This window comes from Eubalaena glacialis, chromosome 13 (genome assembly GCF_028564815.1).
Source record: "Eubalaena glacialis isolate mEubGla1 chromosome 13, mEubGla1.1.hap2.+ XY, whole genome shotgun sequence".
Classification (NCBI taxonomy): domain Eukaryota; kingdom Metazoa; phylum Chordata; class Mammalia; order Artiodactyla; family Balaenidae; genus Eubalaena; species Eubalaena glacialis.
In genome coordinates, this window is record NC_083728.1 from 64,801,472 (window position 1) to 64,824,039 (window position 22,568).

The following is a 22,568-nucleotide window of genomic DNA, read 5'->3' on the forward strand; positions in this document are numbered from 1 at the left end:
TGCACTTCCTAGCCACAGAGCCAGAGAGCTGGCACAGGAGACGAACCCAGACTGTGGCTTCTAAACTCCATTCTCCAAAGGAGCCAGGGCTCCTTGGAGAAATGGCGATTCCAGGCCATCCCAGCCTGATGAGGCTGGCACATCGGAACATCCCAGGTTGCAAGGAAGCTGTCAAAGACCATGAGAGCCAGGTCAAAAGGCTCAGAGGCCAACGGGTAGAGCCTCCCACTGGCCAAAGATGGAACAACTTGAGCAGCAATAAGAATGTTGTAATCCGTGAGTCATGTGATACTTAATCAAAACCCTCAGTGGTCACTTATGAGGGATGCTGGGGAAAAAACTCATCACTAGAAAACGGAAGAATGAAGAGCAAGCATCAAACGTTTATTAGGTCTTTTCTCTGTAAAGTGTATCTTGCAATGACTAAATATTTGAAGAGGGGGAGTTTCTCGTTCTGGATTCCTTCGGCTTACAAACGGAGACAGAATGATAGCGTTAGAATGCCACCATGCTGCAGCCCCTAATGCATTCAAGAGCAGCGGCTGAGGACAACCAGGCATTGGGAGCCCCTGATGGAAGAACTCACCCCCTCCTTTGAAGTCAGCTGTGCCCCAAAATATCACACCTGAATCTCATCAAGCTCAAGAAACATAGGGAACAAAGGCAAAGATTAAAGGACACATCAGGGTTGCAATCAGCAATTTTCCAGACTGTGAGAAGCTCTACAGAACAACAAATCAATTGCAAAGGGGGAAAAAAATGAGAGAGAGCCAGGAGAGGACTGGGAAATCTACAGATGAAAAGGGACCTAAGAAATCCAGCCACCAATTGCAAAATGTGGAAGATATTCAATTGTGGTTCCAACAAATAATAAAGTCATGAGACGATCAAGGGAATTTGGACCCTGGATACTTCTTGATTGAAATATCATGGGAATTGTTAACCATTTTTAAAGTGAGAAAATGCTACTGTGGTTTTGCTTTTAAAAACAAATTCTTGTCTTTTAGAGATAACATCACAATATTTATGTTTGAAGTGATGTAATGTCTGGGGTTTGTTTCAAAATAATCAGGGGGAGGGGGAGAGGCAGGGTATAAATGAAAGAAGATTGTTCAGGAGTTGATCATTTCTGAAGCTGTGTGATGGCCACATGGGGCTCATTTATATTATTCTATTTGGTATACATTTGGAACTCTTTAATAATTTTTTTTTTAAGGAAGCAGACTACTGCCTTTCAAACTCCAGTTCTGTCACTTACTGTGTGACCTTAGACCTGTGACTCAACCTTTCTGGTTCAGTTTCCTCACCTGTAAAATGGGGATAATCACATCTACCTAAGATCAGGGCCTGGAGTACAGTGGGTACTCTGTAGACACACATGCATTTGTTCCTTTTTTGGGCTGAGATCTGTAAGTAGCCAGCCTCTGAATTGGCCCCCATGATCCCAACCTCCTGGTATTTATACCCTTGTACAGTCCCCTCCAACAATGAATCACTGGGGCTGGTCCGCATGACTGATAGGACACATTAGAAGTAATTGTATATCATACCTGATATTAGGTCATAAAAGACACTGTGGCTTCTGTCTTGGTCACTCTCTTTTGCTCTCTCCCTTGCTTTCCCTGGGGGAAACCAGCTGCCACGTTGGGAGCAGCCCTACGGAGAGGTCCATATGTCTAAGAAACTGAGGCCTCCAGCCAACAGCCACATGAGGGAGCCCTCTTGGAAGCAGCTCCTCCTGCCCCAGTCAAGCCTTAATATGACAGCAGCCTCATGAGACCCTGAGACAGAACCACCCAGCTAAGCTGCCCCCAGTTTCCTGAGCTTCAGGCACAGTGTGAGATCATAAATGTTTGTTGTCTGAAGCTGCTAAGTTTGGGGTAACTTGTTATACAGCAGTAGCTAACGCATACAGCCTCTAATGTTGAAGAGTTTAAACTCTGTATAATCCACATTATGTTTTGTCAGGTGGTTTCAAAGGGCAGAAAGGGCAAGGAGAGTCAGATTCCTCCAAGAATCCGGGTGGTAAAATGAAGGGTTGCAGTCTTACTTGAAGACAGCTGGTGGTGGGGGGAGATCATGAGGGCAACTGCAGTTACACTCACCTCTTTTAAACAGGAGACTCGGAGTTATTAATTGAGGGCGGGAAAAAAGCAGAGAGGCCAAGGACTGATTTTTCCAGAAGGTCAGAGCAGAAGTCAGCCAGCAGGAAGGCACTTAGAACAGGTGGTACCTCGGGGAGGTTGAAGGAGGTAAGAAACCTGCATTCCTGTTTGTCTTCACCCTCACTCTGAGTGAGATGCTTTTTTTTTTTTTTTTTTTTTGCACTGGAAGCAGAGAGTAGAATTCACCTACTTAATGTGCTTTAGCTACTAGATTCTGCTCAAAAGTGGGCAGGATCTGAAGTCATCAAATACTGACCCTTAAGTGAGGTTGGGTCTGTAATCTGGCTCTTGGGAGCATCGGTTTCCTCATCTGCAAAATAGAATTCTGTCTTTCCCTGCATTTTTATTTTTGACCATTTAAAAAATTTTTTTAAATATTTATTTATTTATTTTCCTTATTTTTTTGGCTGCGTCGGTTCTTAGTTGCAGCACATGAGATCCTCGTTGAGGTGCCGGGCTCCAGGGCACGTGGGCTCTGTAGTTGTGGCGCGTGGGCTCCAGAGCACGTGGGCTCTGTAGTTTGCAGCACACACGCTCTCTCGTTGAGGTGCGTGAGCTCAATAGTTGTGGCATACGGGCTTAGCTGCCCAGCGGCATGTGGGATCTTGGTTCCCTGACCAGGGATCAAACCCGCGTCCCCTGCATTGGAAGGCGGATTCTTTACCACTGGACTACCAGGGAAGTCCCTTTTTTGACCATTTTAATGTGTCTGGAATCAGGATGCATCCACTAAAGGATGCAAATATTAATATGGTATTTATTCCCCACCCCCAAGAGCTATAACTGAACCAGTGTACCTTCAAATGATAGCATCTTATGCAAACTATTATACATAGAATAGATAAACAATAAGGTCCTACTGTATAGCACAGGGAACTATATTCAATATTATCCTGTGATAAACTATAATGGAAAAGAATATGAAAAAGAATGTGTATATATATACACATACATGTATAACTGAATCACTTTGCTACACAGCAGAAATTAACACAACGTTGTAAATCAACTATATGTCAATAAAATAAATTTTTTAAAGTGATAGCATCTTAGAAACAAAGAGCCTTACAGGTTATTTAATGAGAGAATTGAGTAAAATCATATTAATTCATTTAGCAAACACTGTGGGAGCCTCATTAAACTAGTTTTTCTTCTTTAGAACAGCCTGTGACACTTTAAAAAATATAAAAAATATCTGTGTTTGCTGGCAACAAAAGGATGTTCCAGATGCAGTCTGACTGGTTTCTGCCTCAAGATTTGGAATTGGCTCCTCTCTAAGGAGCCTGGGTTCTCTGAGCAGCAAAATGCAGGTAAGAGGTGGTGGAGGGCAAAAAAAGTGCCACATCTGGGCCACCTTTAGTAGCGACAGAGCTTGAAAAAAAGGACTTTTAGAACACAACATCATTTCTGCAGCATTTCTGCCAAAAATCATGACCTGGATCTAATCATGAGTAATATGAGACAGACCCAAGTTCAGGTACATTCCTCAAAATAGCTGACCTTTACTCCACAAAACTGTCCATGTCACGAAAAGACAGAAGAAGGCTGAGAAAAGTTCAAGAATAACTAACTGCAGGGACTTCTCTGGCAGTCCAGTGGTTAAGACACCACGCTTCCACTGCAGTGGGCGCGGGTTCAATCCCTGGTCGGGGAACTAAGATACCACATGCCACGCAGTGTGGCCAAAAAAAAAAAAAAGAATAACTAAATGCAATGGGTGATCCCAATTGGATCTTGAACTGGCAAAAAAAAAGTTACAATAAAAGACATGGGAATATGGACTGAAGATTAGGTAAGTGTCTCATTTTGAATCATTGTCCTATGTTTATGTAAGAGAATATCCTGTTCGTAGAATACACATTGAAGGATTCAGGAGGAAGGGAGCATTATACGTGCATTTTACTCTTAAACACTTCATAAAATAAACACACACGGCAAAGTGTTAACAATAGCTGAATCAAGGTAAAGGACACGTCTCAGTTCTTTGTACTATTCTTGCTACTTTCCTGTAAGTTTGAAATTATTTCAAAGTAAAAAGTTTTTTAAGTCCTTTTAAGGACATTGCTTCCAAACATTATTTTCCAATTTAACATATTTTGTTGCTATATTTTACAATTCTTTCATCTGGGGTCTCATCAACCACTAAAATTCCCCATCACCCTGAAAGCAGTAAGTTTTGTAATTGCCGTGCATGTGTATTTATCGTTTGCAGGATAATTCGATATTCAAAATGATGACTAAAATGGAAATTGCAGTTTAAATTGTCCAACAACATAAAATTAAGTTCATAGTCAACTTAATTATAGATGCTTTAAATTGATTTTCAAAATTGCTTAAGAAATAAGGCAGTTTGAGAGATTGGGCCTAGAGCAACGGCACCACATTTATTGAACACCTATTATTTACCAAGCACCATGCCAGATCCAAGCGAAGTACAGTGACCCAAATGCACCAACTCCTGCCCTCATGGACATCACTGGGGTGGGGGGCATGCGGGGGAGGGAAGCAAAGAAGCAAATGGGCAACTTCTTTTTTTTTTTTTTCAACATCTTATTGGAGCATAATTGCTTTACAATGGTGTGTTAGTTTCTGCTGTATCACAAAGTGAATCAGCTATACATATACATATATCCCCATATCCCCTCCCTCTTGCGTTTCCACCCTCCCTATCCCACCCCTCTAGGGGGACACAAAGCACCGAGCTGATCTCCCTGTGCTATGTGGCTGCTTCCCACTAGCTATCTATTTTACATTTGGTAGTGTATATATGTCCATGCCACTCTCTCACTTCGTCCCAGCTTACCCTTCCCCCTCCCCGTGTCCTCAAGTCCATTCTCTACGTCTGCGTCTTTATTCCTGTCCTGCCCCTAGGTTCATCAGAACCTTTTTTTTTTGTTTTAGATTCCATATATATGTGTTAGCATACGGTATTTGTTTTTCTCTTTCTGACTTACTTCACTCTGTACGACAGACTCTAGGTCCATCCACCTCACTACAAATAACTCAATTTCGTTTCTTTTTATGGCTGAGTAATATTCCATTGTATGTATGTGCCAATGGGCAATTTCAACTCAGTCTGAAAGGTGTCATTAATGGGGTAAGCAGAGTCATGATCAAAATATTCAACATGGCATGGCCACTATCCAGTCAGAATGGACAGTGGTGCAGGGTGCCCCCAGCTGCCCCTGCTATTCCAGGTGCTAATCCTTTAGTTATGAGGGCAGGGTATCCATAAGGCTCTTGGCTATTTAGTGACATTTTAGCAAACCCAAGAGGTGGACACAACAGCTGGCCACCAGGCTGGGGTAGACACGGGGGCACTTGGGGCTGAGAGGAGGGCCACCTAGCTCAGAGTAGGGGATGGCTCTTAGTGATGAGGATGAAGATCTAAAGGACATGGGGTTTCTTTTGCAGGCGATGAAAACGTTCTGGAATTAGACAGTAATGATGGTTGCACAACCTTTGGAATATACTAAAGGCCACTGAGTTGTAGCCTTTAAAGGGGTGAATGCTATGGTATATGAATTATTATATCTCAATTAAAAATAAATGAATTTTTAAAAAATATTTTAAGATCAGGGTTAAATTAGGAGTTTGGGATTAACATATACACACTACTATATATAAAATAGATAACTAATAAGGACCTACTGTATAGCACAGGGAACTATACTCAATATTTTGTAATAACCTATAAGGGAAAAAAATCTGAAGAAGTACATATATATATACACACACACATATATACACACACACACACACACATATATATAGTATAACTGAATCACTTTGCTGTACACCTGAAACTAACACAACATTGTAAACCAACTATACTTCAATAAAAATTTTTTTTTAATTTTTTAAAAAGATAATAGGGATTTGGACACACACAAAAAATATTTTAAGATCTAAAGGACAAATTTAGGCAGCAGAGAGTGAAGCATATAAAAGGCCAGGGGATGAGCAGGCACACGGGGGCTCAGCGTAAGTGGGCTAGGATGGCCATGTACAGCCTGACCCCCGAGGCCGGGCTACTGCAAACAGGACCCTCAATCAGCTTCAAGAGGTTTGCGGAGAAAACTGCAGCATTAGAAATTCCAACTCAAAGCTTCTTGCACCTCTGGAAAGCGTAGTAGAAATGCTATTGTTGGAGTAATGTTTCTTCCCCATTGTCCTTGAGGGGTGGCGTTGGGGGTGCTGCAAACTCAGGTACTTAGAGGGCTGAGCTGGGGTAGGAAATAAGTCAGCTCGTTGGGTGAGAGCTGGGGCTCACCCTGATGGGACAGGTCCACCCTTCCAAATCTAACAGCCATTCACAAGAAGTCAGCAATCCACAGTAAAATTAAAAAAAAAAAAAAAGATTTAATTGCATATTACTAAGTGAAAGAAGCCACTCTGAAAAAGCTGCATACTGTATGATTCCAACTATATGCCATTCTAGGAAAGGCAAAACTATGGCGGCAGTAAAAAGATCAGGGATTAGGGTGGAGGGAGGGAGTGAACAGGTTTTCGGGGAGCAGTGAAACTCTTCTGTATGATACTGTGATGGTGGATACATGTCATTATGTTTGTCCAAACCTATAGAAGGTACAACACCAAGAGTGAACCCTAATGTAAACTATGGACTTTGGGTGATGATGACGTGTCAATGTAGGTTCATCAATTGTAGCAAATGTTTCCTCTGGCAGGGGATGTTGATAATGAGAGAGGCTATTTGTGGGAGGGGGGCAGGGGGGTATATGAGAAATCTCTGTACCTTCCCCTTAATTTTGCTGTAAACTTAAAACTGTTCCAAAAAAATAAGGTCTAAGGTATTTTTTAAAATACTTTAAAATATTTAAATATTTAATATGTTAAATATTTAAACGTAATATTTAAAAATAATACAGCAAAAAAATGTATCGAGGTGAAATTCACATCACATAAAATTAACCATTTTAAAGTGAAGAATTCAGTGGCATTTAGTACTTCACACTGTTGTTCCAAAACATTTCCATCATTCCAAAGTAAAACCCCATACCAATTGGGCAGTTTCTCCCCATTTTTTCCTCTCCACAGCCCCTGGCAACCACCGATCTGCCTTCTGTCTCTGTGGCTCATCTACTCTGAGCAAGTCAGATTGCTAATGTGACCTGTTCCAATTTTTAAATATAAATTCACATTCATTTAAAATACCTCCCTGGCCCAAGAGAGTATGTCTGAGGCTTGGAGTCAGTCGGTTGACTGTCCCTTTGCACTTTCTATTCTAAAGTATTTTACTATCCAGGGGGGAGATACATCTGTACTGTAATGCCAGAAAAACATAAGGATCCATTAACACGATCTCTGGCTGCTTCTGAGTCATTCTGGAAGCCTCCTTACTCCTGTAATGAGTGAGGAGTGAGTCACTGACCGTGGAACACCCAAGGCTGAGCCCCTGTGTGAAGAGAATTTCCTTAGGGCTGGAGTAGGGCCAGCCCCAGGCCTTTCTCCTTGGATTCCAACCCGAATTTTTTGAGCTGGTCTTTACTGAGGAAATGTCATCGGCATCACTTGCCAGAATATATAGCTGAGCCTTGTATCAACACCAAACCCCACTCCAATGAAGGTGAACACACACACACACACACACACACACACACACACACACACACACTCCCTACTTAATCCAGAAATAGACAACCTAGAAAAATATGCCAAGTCACTCGGAGCAGAGCAGAATCACGCTGCAGGAGCCTTTCACACCCATCTCAACACCTACTGAGTCAAATCTTCAGGAATGGAGACCCTAAAGTTTTGGCCCTTTGTTTGCTGAGTTCCTGAGGGATGCTGATGAAGTTGAGATCTCCTGGGAATGCACGTCCCACAACCTGCATCTGGAACCCACTGACTTCAACCATCTCTGTCCAATCTCAGAAGTCCCAGCAGCTGGCAGAATTTGGACAAAGACCAGTTTGAGCCAAGTTCCCATGTGTGTCCCTGGAGTCCAGCCAGTCCGGGCCACCAGCATCTTTCACCGACCCCTCCACCAGCCCGTAACAGATCTCCCTGCTGCTGTTCTTCCCCTACAGGCCACCTGGCAGTCGCGGGCAGCTTTCTCAAGTGTCAATCAGATCATACCTCTCCCCTGCTCAAATCTCTCCAAAGATTGCCCATCAAAGCAGACAAAATTCCAAATTCCCATCAGAATTTTCAAAGTCCCCACATCCTTTCCCTAACAAATCTCCAAATGTCTCCTCCTCCTACTATCCCACTTCCTACACCCTAGCCCGGTTCCAACAATCCCTAGAATATACTCCCACCTCAGGGCCTTTGCACTTGCTGTTTCCTCTGCCAGAAGTCTCTTCCTGTGCGTCTTCCCATGCCTAGCTCCTCCTCCATATTTGGGTCTCAGTCCAAATAACGCATCTCCTCAGGCCTCCTCTGACCCCCCTAGAATCTAAAGGGGCCCCCAGCCCTGGCCCCCTTTTTCATGGCACTTACCACTCTCTGATGTCACTTTGTTTAGATATTTGCTTATGTGTTCACTGTCTCTCCATGACAGGAGAAAGTCAGCTCCATGAAGGCAAGGACCAGGCCTGTCTGGTTTTCTCTGTGGCCCTTAGAACAGTGTTTGGCACGCAAAGGTCCTTGAAAGGTTTTGTTGACTTAATGAATAAATGAATGAGTGAAAGAGTAAATCAGTGCTTCTCAAATGGAAGTGATTCGGGGTCCCCCACCAGCAATGTCTGGAAACATTTTTGGTTGTCACAACTTGGGGAGGGGTTGCTACTGGCATCTAGTGGGTGGAGGCCAAGGATGCAGCTAAACATCCTACAGTGCACAGGACGGGCCCCCACAGCAAAGAATGTCCAGCCCCAAATGTCAATAGCGTCAACCCTGGAATAAATGAGTGAGTGAGTGAAACACTCCAGGTCCACACGGTCCAGCTGTTCTCCAATACTGAACATCAAGGAACCAACTTCTGACCAAAGTCTTCTTCTGGTCCCAAATGCCTTCCCCAATTGTGTGGGTCATAGTTTAGAAGAAATCTCCCTTTGGTGACTTTATTGTTGGCACTGCTTATGCAATCAATTTCATGTTAACAAGAAATATAAATAAGGGGAAGTAAAGCAGCTGGAGATGTAAGGGGTTAATTTCAAAACATGTAATCCCTCGCCCTGATCAAAGAGAACTGAAATCTGTCTAGTTCCTTGATTCTGCGGGTTATTTTCCTTGGTAATCATGAACCTTCCTTAAATTTAAACCATCAGCCATTGGTGAGACCTGCTTATGTGTCATTATTTCTATATTTTAAAAATAGATTTTAGAGTGGGAAGAGGGGACAGGGGTCTGGGCGAGGGGTCCAGAGGCAATCAGACTTATCAAGGCAATCAGACTTCCTAACAACAAAGAAAAACCAAAATTATTCTTATCTGTGTGTTGTAGCACAATGTGTGTGTGTGTGTAGCAATTAGAGATGTGCCTGTGTTGATTTCTGGGAATAATGGACGGCCACCAAGGTGCATCTGTACCATCACCTGCCCCGCTCCTTCCTTGGCCCCCACCCCAGCAGCTTCTCTTGGGTCAATGTCAAACACAGAGGTCTCAGACCTCTGAGTTCCCTCAAATGCAAATTTAATTTCTCCAAATCCAGACCCCAGAGAGAGCAAGAGAATAATCTAAATCAGGGTTCTCAACGGGGGGCAATTTTGCCCCTAGGGGACTTCACTTGGCAATGTCTGGAGTCTTCTTTGGTCGTCACAACCGTAGAAGGCAGTGTTACTGGCATCTAGTAGGTGAAGTCCAGGGATGCCGCTAAAGTCCTACAATACACAGCACAGCCCCCACAAAGAATTACCCAGCGCCAAGTATCACAGTGCCGAGGGTTCAGAAAGCCTGATCTAAAGAGTGGGCAATTCCACATTCTCACGTACACAAGGAAAATATAAAGTACTCCCCAGAGGAAGCACACGATGGAAGGCCTGAGAATGCCGTTCCCAGGGCAGAGCCTGTCCCCGAGCATCCCTCCCTGCGTGAGCATCTGTGCCCCTAAGCACAGCATAACCTAAGATGCAACTCCAGAGCCGGACCTAAGGGTTCAAATCCCCACCCCACAACTTCACAGCTGTGTGACGTCGGGCCAGTCCCTCAACTCTTTCCCTCAATTTCTTTCATCTTGGAATTGATAAAAATCATAGTATCGACTTCATAGGTTTGTAATACAGCTTAAATGAATTTTATGAGTAAAACACTGAGAACAGTGCCTGCGTATAGTAAGTGCTAGGTAAGTAAGTGTTTGCTATTGTTTTTCATTCAATCTAACTTCCCCTAAAAAGCAGCCAACAATTTCATCTGCAGCTCATTTTGAGGAACAGCTTTGGTATCCAACATGGGAAGATGAATGGACGGTGGGAGACCTCCTGAAAGACAAAATGTTATTCTACCTGACAGGCTAGATGGGGATTTGCAGGGGCAGTTTTGATCCTATGTGATTTCTGCCTTGGGTCCTGGCCCCACTAACATGTGACTCCCAGTGGCACCTGACACCAGAGAGTGAGATTCCCCTCAATTTAATGCCCACTGTGCTAAATGAGGACCAACCACGGAACACTGACCAAACCCTGCCAATAAACCAGGCCTGACAACTGAGACCAAAATCAGATCCAATAACTCTGCCTGGGGCAAGAGGACATCATCCTACTTTGGGTGGGAATCCATTGGAAACCACGACTTTTGGGTCCAAATGAATTTTGTGAAGACAGTGCCTTGAAAGCATAAACCAATCTTTCCATATGAGGGACAGTCTCCAGCTCCAGGGACAACCCCAGTGTGATGTCCTGTTGCAACTGAGGACATGCCTCTGCCCCAGCCCTGCCCACAGAGTCAAGACACTGAAGTACACTTATGATAGCAAGTACCATTTATGAAGGACATACAAGGTGTCAGGGGTCCCACTGGATTCGTTACATACATTCGTCACCCAATTGAGTCCTCTTTACACAACCCTATGATGAAGCTAACATCATTCACATTTTACAGATGAGAAAATGGGGGATCCAGAGGTGCCCTGATTTGTTCAAGGTCACTGTGAGTGAAGGGTTAACATCAGGACCGCCTGCCTGGGAACGATCTGGGTCTCCCATGGCAGTGTCCTATGTGCCTGCTCGTGGCGTGGAACTGCCCCTGGGTTGGAGGATCTGTGAGCTGGCAAGCAGGACTTGGACCTCGGTGAATAGAATCCTAGAAAAGGTTGGCAGGAAATAGAACTGAAGCTGTTATGCCTCAAGGTGACCCACAGTCTCTGGCTCTTGTCGCTGCTAGCCCAGCAGAGCCCCCGTAGTGACAGAGCAGAAGCAGCTGAGTCCCCCGATGAGATGAAGATGCTGTGTCTCTGCCTCGTATCCTTCTCGAGAGCCAAGTAAACAGGTGTATATGAAAGCCTGTCTGTGTCTGGGGAGGCTGTCTGCCAATCTAACCCACAGCCGCAGTTAGTTGGCTGGGGAATGGCGGAACCAAGATCCAAAGCTGGGTCTGTCTGATCTCGAGTCCAGGCTTCTCCTGCTCCCCAGGGCAGCTGGAAGCCCAGAGTACTCACTAAAAGTTGGTCTGTAACACAGCATGGCTAAAACACAGAGTTACCATTTGGCCAAGCAGTTTTGCTTCTAGGTTGATGCCCAAGAGAACTGAAAACATATGTTCATACATAAACTTGTACACGGATGTTCACAGCAGCGTTATTCACAGGAACCAAAAAGCAGAAACAACTCAAATGCCCATCAACTTACGAAGGATAAGAAAAATGTACTCTATCCATACAATGAAATATTATTCAGCAGTAAAAAGTAATGAAGTTCACGCCAACACGTGGGTGAGCCTTGCAAACATTATGCTCAGTGAAAAAAGCCAGATACAAGGCCACATACTGTATGATCCCATTTACATGAAATGTCCAGAATAGGCCAATTCAAAGGGACAGAAAGTAGATTAGTGGTTTCCAGGGGCTGGGGGAGGGGAGAAATGGGAAATGACAGCTTAATGGGTACAGGGCTTCCATCTGGGGTGATCAAAAATTCTGGAACTAGATAGTGATGATGATTGCACAACCTTGTGAACAGACTAAAAACCACACTGAATTGTATATTTTAAAGTGTGAATTTATGATATGTGAATTATATTTCAGTAAAAACATACACTCACACATACAATATGACACCAAAAGCAGAGACAACAAAAGTAAAAATAGATAAATGGAACTATATAAAATTTAAAAACTTTTGTGCATCAGAGGACACCATCAACAGAGTGGAAAGGCAACCCATGAAATGGGAGAAAATACTTGCAAATCATACATTTCATAAGGGCTTAATATCCAGAATATATAAAGAACTCGTACAACTGAACAACAACAAAAAATCCAATAACCTGATTAAAAACTAGGCAAAGGACTCTGGATAGACATTTCTCCTAAGATGATACACAAATGGCAAACATGCACATGAAGAGATGCTCAACATCACTAATCACTCGGGAAATGCAATCAAATCCACAATGAGATACCACCTCACATCCATCAAGATGGATACTCTGAAAAAACAGAAAGTAACAATTGTTGGTGAGGATGTAGAGAAATTGGAACCCTGTGCATTGCTTTTGGGATTGTAAAATGGTTCAATTGTTATGGAAAATAGTATGAAAGTTCCTCAAAAAATTAAAACTAGGGACATCCCTGGTGGTCAAAGACTCTGCGCTCCCACTGCAGGGGGTGTGGGTTCAATCTCTGGTCAGGGAACTAGGATCCCACATGCCACGTGGTGCAGCCAAAAAGTAAAAAGTAAAAAAAAAAAAAAGAAAAAAAAAATTAAAACTAGAATTATCATATGACCGAACAGTTCCACTTCTGGGTATATATCAAGAATTGAAAGCAAGGTCTTGAAGAGATAATTGCATATCTATGTTCATTGCAGTACTATTCGCAAGGGCAAAAACGTGGAAGCAACCCAAGTGTCCATTAACAGACGAATCGATGAACAAAGTGTGGTCTATACACACAATGGAATATTTTTCAGTCTTTCAAAGGAAGAAAATTCTGATACGTGATACAACATGATGAACCTCGAGAACATTATGTTAAGTGAAAAAAGCCAGTCACAAAAAAGACATATTCTCTATGATTCCATTTACATGAAGTATCTAAATTTGTCAAGTTTAGAGAGACAGAAAGAAGAATGATGGTTGCCAGGGGCTGAGGGGAGGGAGGATGGAGAGGTGGTGTTTAATGGGGACAGAGGTTCAGATTTGCAAGATGAAAAAGTTCTGGAGATCTGTTTTACAACAACATGAATATATTTAACACTACTGAACACTTAAAAAAAGGGTTAAAATGATAAATTTTATGTCGTGGGGATTTTTTTTCCACAATAAGAAAAGGTAAAAAAGAAAAAAAAGGAGCGCACTGGAAAAACACACGCAGCATACCTAACATTTCCTCTACCTGCTATGGAGTCACATCCTTCACTGATTCTGCAAGGTGCTCTCCCCACCACACTGCACTTCACTGACCTGGAACCAGGGACAGGAAGGGAAGGGACCAGGTCTCTGTCCCCAGGGCTTAGCTAGCACCTGTACACAGATGCTGGGTAAATACGTACTGAACAAATTGTATAGCCACCACGTGGTGAGGTCAGGATGGTACAAGTACCCCCATTTTACAGATGGGTCAAGGCTCAACAAGGCAAGGTGAACACTGTCCAAAATCACAAAGCCAGCAAGTGGTAAAGGAAGAAGTGGCCCTGAAATCCCAGACTCCTGTTATAGGGCCCCTTCCATCACTTCACCTCCCTTCAAAGTCAACCTGGAATCCATTTCAACATGGAATTGACAAATAACAATTCTCACCTGATACTAGTGATTCTTGTTTGGATCATGGACCCATTTGACAATGTAATTAAAGTTTGAGTCCTTTTCCTAAAGCAGCACACATGTGAAACTTAGATAATAGTTTACACAGGGTTCCTGAACCCTGTGAAGCCCATATACAGACCCCAGTGAAGAACCTCCTTTCCATCCTTCTATCTGGGTGACTTCATTTATGCTCAGGATTTAGAGCCATCTCTATTTTCTTCTTGAGCATCAGAATCAACTAGAGATGCCCATCCCCTGTGAATCTGGTTACGTAGGTCCAGGCCTGGACCAGAAATCTGCATTAGGCACAGAGGATTCTGGGATGGGTAGCTCTCAAACACACACACAGCCATGAGCTGCTGCCTCCCCGATCTCTGCATGCAGCCCAGATGACGCCCCCAGAGCTCCCAGCCTCTCTTCCCTGCTGCCCATCACACCTGGCCATTAGAACATTCTACCACAGCCCAACGAAGATGACTCTGGGCTCAACGTCTTTCCCCCAGAAGTGCTCCTTCACCTGGGTCACTAGGCCAGAGGCCTGGGCATCACCCTTGACTATTCCCATCCGCACCCACACCTTGATCATCACCGAGGCTGGCTGATTCTGCCTCTTCTGTGCCTCTGGGCCCCTCCACTTCCCTCCGTCACCCCTGCCCGCGCCCTGGCCCAGGCTCCCAGCTTCTGCTTCGCAATTCCTTCTTCTCTTACAATCCACTGTCTATTGTGTAATTCTGATCATGTCACTGCATTGTGCAAATTCCAACTCTAGAACTGCACTGTCCAATATGGTAGCCACATGTGGCTATTAAAATTAAATATCCAAACGTCTGTCCCTCAGTCACACTAGCCACATATCAAGTGTTCACCAGCCACAGTGGCTGGTGGCTACCACACCGAACAGCACAGGCGTAGTACATTCCCATATGTTCTAGTGGACAGTGCAGCTCCAGAACTTCCCTTGTAAGCCCTTCCCGGTGTGGCCCCAGCCTCTGCTCAGACTACTCTCCACTAAAGCAGTCTCAGCTCCCTAAACTCATGACCTCACCTCTAAGCCTTTGCATGTGTCCCCACACCCCCCCCCCCGCTTCGTTAACTCCTACCCATCCTTCAGGTCTCAGCTTAGCTGTCACTTCCTCCCCTGACCAGCATAAGTGCCCAAGCTTCTGCCAATCACAGCATTTAAAACACTGAATCATAACAGCCATGGGCATGCTTACACCCTACATCCCCACACCGACAGTTTTCAACCCGGGGCGAGTCTGCCTCCCAGGGAACATTTGGCAGTGTCTGCAGACACTACTCGTGGGATGCTACTGGGCATCTGGTCAGTAAAGGTCATGGCTTTACTGCTAAATATCCTGCAATGCACAGGACAGCCCCTACAGCACAGAGGTATCTGGCCCCAAATGTCAGCAGTGTCGAGGGTGACCATCCCTGCTCTAGACCAGGCGACTCCACAGAGGCAGGGGGTGTGTCCTGTATACTGTATATCCCCAGCCACCAGCCCAGGTGGGCATACAGAAGGAGCTCAATAAAGACTGAACATATAATGCATTTAGATGTTCTAGAAGATTCCCCAGGATTCCAGTTGTCTTATTGTGTCTTTTCTTAAAAACAATCATTGGCCATTATGATAAGCTCAATAATTGCCCCTCAATCCAGGGTCCTAATCCCTGGAAGCTGTGAATGTTACCACATGCTGCAAAAAGGGCTTTGCAGGTGTGATTAAATTAAGGTTCTTCAGATGGGGAGATCACCCTGGATTATCCAGGTGGGCTGTAAATGCAATCACAAGTAACCCTGTAAGAGGAAGGCAGAGGGAGATTTCACACAGAGGAAAAGGCGATGTGAAATGGAACAGAGAAAGACTGGAAGATGCTACACTGCTGCCCTTGAGGGGCAGAGGCCACCAGAAGCTGGAAAAGGCAAAGAACAGATTTTCCCCTAGAACCTCCAGAAGGAGTGTTGTCCTGCAGACACTTTGGTCTCAGCCCAGTGAAACTGATTTTGGACTTCTAACCTCCAGAACTGTGAGAGAATAAATCTCTGTTGTTTTAAGCCAACACTATGTCTGGCTGGCTGGAGCTGAAGCAGGGATAAGAATAAAAATTCAAGCCCTTGTCCACCTCTCCAGCCTCCTGCCAACCCCTGTCTTCTCCCCCACTACCCTCCAGACACAGTGGCTTTTCTCTGACCTTCCAAACACAGCCTGGGGCCCTTGAACCTGCTGTTCCTTCTACATGGAAGGCTTCCTGCAGAGTCTCCCATGCATGGCTGGCTGCCTCTCATCATTCAGGCCTCAGCCGAAACATCACCTCCTCAGAGAGGCCCTCCCTGACTGCACTAAGGCAACTGGCCTCCCCCAATTACTTTCTCCTTCATCATCCGGTTGATTTTCTTCCCAACCCTTCTCACACTAATTATCTTGTTAATATCTTTGTTTGCCCGTTCAATGTTAGTCCCCTCCCCCCAAGACTGCAGGCTCCAGGAGGGCAGGACCTTGTCTGATCTGTCCAGGGTGTGTCCCTTGCCCCATGCCTGGCACACACCAGGTGCTCAATACATTCTGAATGAATGAATGAATGTGAATGAATGCATTTGCAGCCCTGGGGGATGCTTGCCCAATGCCCAGTCCCAGCATACCTGATCTTGGCTTTCCGAAACGCCAGCTCCTCTTCGTTGCCAAAATCCAGGGACACATCCTCAGTATCGTCCCCCAGGGCCTGGGGGACACCAAACGCGGGTGAAAAACCCTTACGCGGTGCACAGGCCCTTTGGCCCCAACCCTCTCTGCTGGCGGGACCCCTCCCCTTCTCCACCTTCGGCCCATTTGGGGTCCAGAGCAGGCCCAAGCCCCGGCTCCCGCATCCCTCCTCCTCCTCCCCGCTTCTCCCAGCGCTCCCGCAGGCTCCTGGCGTCCTCGCCACCACCCTCCCATCCCCAGATCCCCGCGGCCCTACCTGCTTCATCCCTCCCAGAGCCCACCTGGAGCCCACAACCCAGCCTCCGGCTCCACCTCTCGCTGCGGAAGGGCTGGGATGCCCGGCGGGCAACTGCGGCTAGAGGCGCGGTGGGGTCGGAACCTGAGGCCCCCGGTGCAGCCTCCGCTCAGGTCTCCGGTGGGGGCGGGGCGCGCGGGGCCCAGAGCGCAGTCGCGGGCGGGGGAGGTGGGCTCGGCTGCCCGGGCGGGGGCGGGGCTTGAGAGGGTCCCTCGGCCCCGGGCTCGCCGGGGACAGCGCCTAGGAAAGAAAGAGCTGGCGCCCAGTGGAAGGATGGAGGGCGAAGACAGAGCGGCGGCAGGGAGGGGACGATACGGGCTCAGAGGAGGACATGGGAACTGAGACCAGTGATCCAGGGAGGAATAGAGCGGGTGGGTCAGTGAATAAGGTGGATGGTCCATAGGTGTCGAATGAGCGAGTGAGAGGGTGAATGAATGAATGTCAGTGTTGGGCAGCCTCTTTCAGGGTTTGGAGAAGGTCAGTCTTTCCCAAAACTCTCGGATCCCGAGAATTCCCTAGGGCCATTATTAAAAGCAGTTTCCCAGGCCCAACCCTTCAGATTCATAAGGCCTGGAGTGGAGCCCGGGATTCTGCCTTTTAACAGGCGAATCTGCTGCAGCCACGGCTTGGGTACCACTGCTGCCCACAGTTGACATCTGCATGCATCGTGGTGCCAGACACATATTGTGCACAAAATAATTTTTATTAGCAGTAATAGTAGTGTTTCTGGATGTAAAGGCCTTCCCAGGAAAGAAGGCTTGCCACCTGAAACTTTTTCCTGGCCCAGGACAAGTTCACTCCTCTCCTTTCTGCCCTCTCCTCCTCCTGGCCACTTACCCAGGGACGGAGGGCCTAGGGTCTAGATGCCAAGGCCCCTAGTCCCGCCCTTTGCCCTCCTGCCACGGACAGTAGGTACCTGTCCCCCATCCCTGGTGACCCAGAAAAGGACTAGTGGTCCACAAGCTCCTGACACAATTAACCCACTGCTGGTCCCCACCGGGGTGGCCGCCTGGGTTGTGCCCTGGAGGAGGGGTAGGGAGCAGAGCTGCAAGAATGTACCTAAACTCTGAGCCCTGGTCAGGCACCCCACTCAATGCCCTAACCTGAACCCATGAAGGGCCTGCCAGGTACTGTGGAGGGAAGGTATTTTCTCCTGGGGATGCCATCTTCAGGAGTCAGGGGACCTGCGAGGAGCCTGAGAGGCTGCAGCTCTGACAAGTGCTCAGGGGATGCTGATACAGGCCTCTGGACCACCCTTTGAATCGTAAGGATCTAAACCACCAAAGCCTGGCTTTCTAGAAAAGCCTGTTGGCTCTTCCAGCTCAAAGTCGGCTCCAGGCACAAAAGAGTGTCACACTGAGAGACTGGGGTGCCCTAAGCTCCCCTCGCCCTCTGGGCCCCAGCTGCCCGCGAGGGGTAATAGGGGAGGGTTGAGAAAGGGCCACAGCAGAGGGCAGGTGGAGGTGAGAAGCCGTTACAGAACATTTAGGGGTTTTTCCTCTCTGAGAATCACCAACTGTTGGTATCTGTCAAGTTGGGGCTTAGAGAGTCCCCAAGGGGGAGGGGAGGTAGGAAAGCCCCCTTGGAAGCCCCATTTGGGGACAAACTGTCATTCTCAGTCATGGGGTTGGGGGTACCCTCAGAAGAGCCTCAGCTCCCACCATGTGGAGGTCACATGCTCCTGAGCTGTCCTCAGGGGGGGCACAGGCTGAGGGTGCAGATGTTGGGGCCCAAAGCGGGGCCTCCAGGGGAAAGCGCCCTCCCTCCCCCATACACCTGGATGACCCTCTGTGGGGTCAGCCTGTGGAATTTGAGAGTGGGCAGAGAACCCGAGGATTCTGCAGGGAATTCATCATTGACTTTGAAACCAGCTGCAGTGGTTTCACCTGGGGCTGCTGGTTAAATGCAGGTTCCAGGGCCCCACTCTGGGCCTTCTGAAGCTCCAGGGCCAGGCCTGGGCATCTGCTTTTAATAAGGGCCCTGGGGAATCCTTGGGTTCAGAGACTTCCAGGAAACACTGACCTTCTCCCCTCACACTGGTGCCACTGAACATGGCCACTGAAACCTGCCTCAAGTCACCTCTGCTCGTCTTGGCCCAGGAGGGGCTTGGGGAACAGAGCTTTGAGAAGCAGCCCCATCTCTGATCCCTGCAGTGTGGCTTCCAGCCCTGAAGCCAGAACAACCCAAGGGCAGGGTCTCCAGGCTCAGGCAGCCACTGGCCTCTAGACGGCCCTTGGAGGTCAACTCTGGAGTCAGGCAGCCCCAGCTGCGAATGTGGCTCCACCATTCCCTGGCTGGGTGGCCTTGGGCAGGGGGCTTCACCTCTCTGGTCTCGTCTCCACACCTGTAAAATGGGACTGCACCTCCCCTCACCTGGCAAGGATGATGCAAGGACTAGAGAAAACACATGTGAAAAGCTTGCCTCAGAGTAGGGGCTCAGAAACAGTGGCCCTGGTGACACTGGCTGTGGTCATCAGCAGAGGGGCTCGAGGTCCAAGGAACCCCTGTGGGCTGGGCAGCACACAGGACCTGAGCCTCAGGCCACAGTCATTCCTTCTGCTGAGGGACATCCACCTTCATGAGGGCACAGGAGCTGCACATTCAGCTCTGTTGGCCATTTCGCATCTGCGTGTACCCAGCACTAATGACAGCTGGAATAGAGGACTGTGCATGGCCCTCTCCCCCAGACAGGACCCCAGGAGCCCTGAACCAGAAGGCAGAGACTTGGATTGGACTAACAAGGCTGAACATGGGAGCCCGGAGCATGGCTGGGGGAGGCGGGAGGAGTCAGCCTGGCTGGACCATGCTGGCTCTCTGCACGCAGACTTTCTGCTCTTTATCCTGCAGCACAAGGGCAGCTAGCACAGATGAAGTAGTAAGTAGGGGGAGGGTGTGTAGGGGCTGCCCTCGGGATCCCCATCCACATTGCCAGGGGGAGGCAGTGCACGTGGTGAGCCCTGGATTTCTACCCAGATGGACCTCAGCTGTGCCTGGGCCTCTGATTCCCCATCTGTGAAATGGGTAGAGATTCACTTCCCTGAACACTCCCGGGTCCTTCACTCACTCAGCCCTCACCTGCTCTGTGCTTGATATGCTGGTCTAGACACAGGGACACAGCACTTGGTGAGACACATAAGGTGCTTGCCCTCTTTGGGCCGACATCCCAGTTGTAGATGGATAAAAACAACCAATTAAAAAAAAAAGTCACAAGAGCTTTTTGAAAAGTGCATTAAGTGCCCCAAACAAAGCTGCCCTGTCCAATCTGGGAGCCAGGAGTTACTATGGAGCCGTTGAAAGGGGGCGAGACCGATGGCGGTGTTCTGTCAGCATAAAATACACACCGAGGTTTGAAGACTTAGCAGGAAAAAAGGATGTAAAATATCTTCTCATAATTTGAAAATGGCTCACGTGTTACAATGATCCTGTTTTGGCTCTATTGGGTTAAAGTACAATTAAAATCAACTTGCCTTGTTTTTACTTTTTTAAATGTGGCTACCAGCACATTTACTATGATGCGTGTGGCTCGCATTATATTTCTATTCTAGAGAGTGATTGACTGGGAATTCAAAAGGAGGACAGGGAGGCCACTCTGAACTGAGCCTCGATATTAAAAAGAATTTTTATGCCCAAATTGAAACAAATATAAAGTAAATAGCATAATAAACCCTCATGCACTTGTCCTGATTCAAAATTTCCAACTCATACAGCCCATCTTTTTGCATTGATCCATTCCCTCTTTCCTTCTTCTGTATGATTTTGAAGCAAACCCCAGCATCTTATCATTTCACTGTAATATTTTGGTACATAGCTCTAAGAATGGACTCTTGAAAAAAACAAAGCCATAACAATTCCACTCCTAGGTACGTCCCCAAGAGAACTGAAAACATGTTCACATAAAACCTTGTACAGGAATGTTCATAGCAACATAATTCATAGTAGCCCAAAGATAGAAACAGCCCAAATACCTGTCAGCTGACGAAGGGATAAACAAAATGTACCCTATCCATACAATGAATAATCTCCACAATAAGAAGGAATGAAGTGCCCATACCTGCTACACCTGGATGAATCTTGCAAACATGCTCAGTGAAGGAAGCTGTATGCACATATTGCCTGATTCCATTTATAGGAAATGTCCAGAACTGGCAAATCCATAGAGACAGAAAGTAGATCAATGGTTGCCAGGGGTTAGGGGATGACTGCTAATTAGTACTAAATTTCTTTTTCAGGTGATGAAAGTGTTCTGGAATTAGATAGTGGTGACGATTGCACAGCTTTGGGAATATCCTAAAAATCACCACGTATTATACTTTGAAAGGGTGAATTTTATGGTATTTGAATTATATGTCCATTTTTAAAAGTTGCAATCTCATCACCATGCCTAACACAATGAATAATAACCCCTAGTGTTAGAGATCTTATCCAAAATCCCGTCAGGGTTCATTTCCCAAGTGTTTCATAAATATTTTTATTTCCCATGGTTTGTTCCAGTCACATACCAACCAGGGCCACACCCTGCAAGTGATTAACGCACAGATAAATCTCTCAAAACCAGAAGGTTCCTCTCCTTAGCTCTTCTCTTGCAATGTGTCTGTGAAGGACCCAGACCGTTTGTCTTCTGCATCTCCCCACAGTCTGTGTTCTATTGCCTCCCTGGGGTGGGGAACCCCACATTCTCAGCCTGTTAAATAGGGCACTCCACCCCGGCCCACCCCTATGGCAGCTGACTTGACAAAGAAATACTGCTGCAAGGTAGGGGCTGGGTGCCAGGTAAATAACAAGGGCTAGGCCTTGCCTGCAAACTGCTACAAGAATATTGTCAGAGAGACCAGGACTTCCCCAACGAACAGGACTTTTCCTGGGTCTTCTTATCTTTCCACTTAGCACAGATTTCACAGGGCACTCCACCCCTCCCACCTCTGCTGCCAGAGCTGTATCCTGCCCTGTGCAGAGGTGGGAGCAGGAAACCTGGGTCGCCATCCTCAGCTGAGAGGCTTCCACCTTCCCCCTCCCATCAGGTGGACCCCAAACTCCCACCCTGGCTCATAAGGCTTTGCAGGGCCGAACCAGCTAACTTCTGCCAGCTGGCTCAGAGACACTCTGTTACTGTACGCCGGCCAGATCCCACCGGTCATCAGAACACCCACATGGGTCTCTCCTTCCTCGGGGCCTTCGCCCGTGCTGTTTCTTCTGCATCAATGCTTCCCAGCACACACACTGATTTTTCACGGGGCTGATAACGTAGAGGCTCCAAGCCAGTCTTCCTGACCTCCTGCCTACTCTCCCACCCAACCACTGTCTCTACACCTTTGCTCTCTCTGTTTTGAGTTCTTGAGAGACCTTTCATGTCCCTCCTAACTCTTTCCTTTTGCTTGCTGTGTTTGGTCATTCGTATTCTCTCTGAACTAGAATCTTAGCTCTGTGAGGGTAGGGCCCTGTGTCTAGATTTGAGCACAGAGGAGATGGATGAGCAGGTAAGTGAAGGACCCAGGAGTGTGCAGGGCAGCGACTCTCTGCCCATCTCACAGATGGGGAAATAGAG

General features: G+C 46.8%; 1 protein-coding gene across 1 annotated transcript in view; it reads right to left on the reverse strand.

Moving 5' to 3' along the window:
• TVP23A (trans-golgi network vesicle protein 23 homolog A) overlaps nucleotides 1-17,692 on the reverse strand; it is a 31,144-nt gene extending 13,452 nt beyond the window's left edge. The window contains exons 1-3 of the mRNA XM_061209855.1: nucleotides 17,661-17,692; nucleotides 17,027-17,266; nucleotides 16,671-16,913 (exon numbers count right to left, since the gene is read on the reverse strand). Coding sequence (XP_061065838.1) covers nucleotides 16,671-16,913; nucleotides 17,027-17,266; nucleotides 17,661-17,692 — 515 coding nt within the window. The remainder of the gene's footprint in view (nucleotides 1-16,670; nucleotides 16,914-17,026; nucleotides 17,267-17,660) is intronic.
• Nucleotides 17,693-22,568: the final 4,876 nt, after the last annotated feature.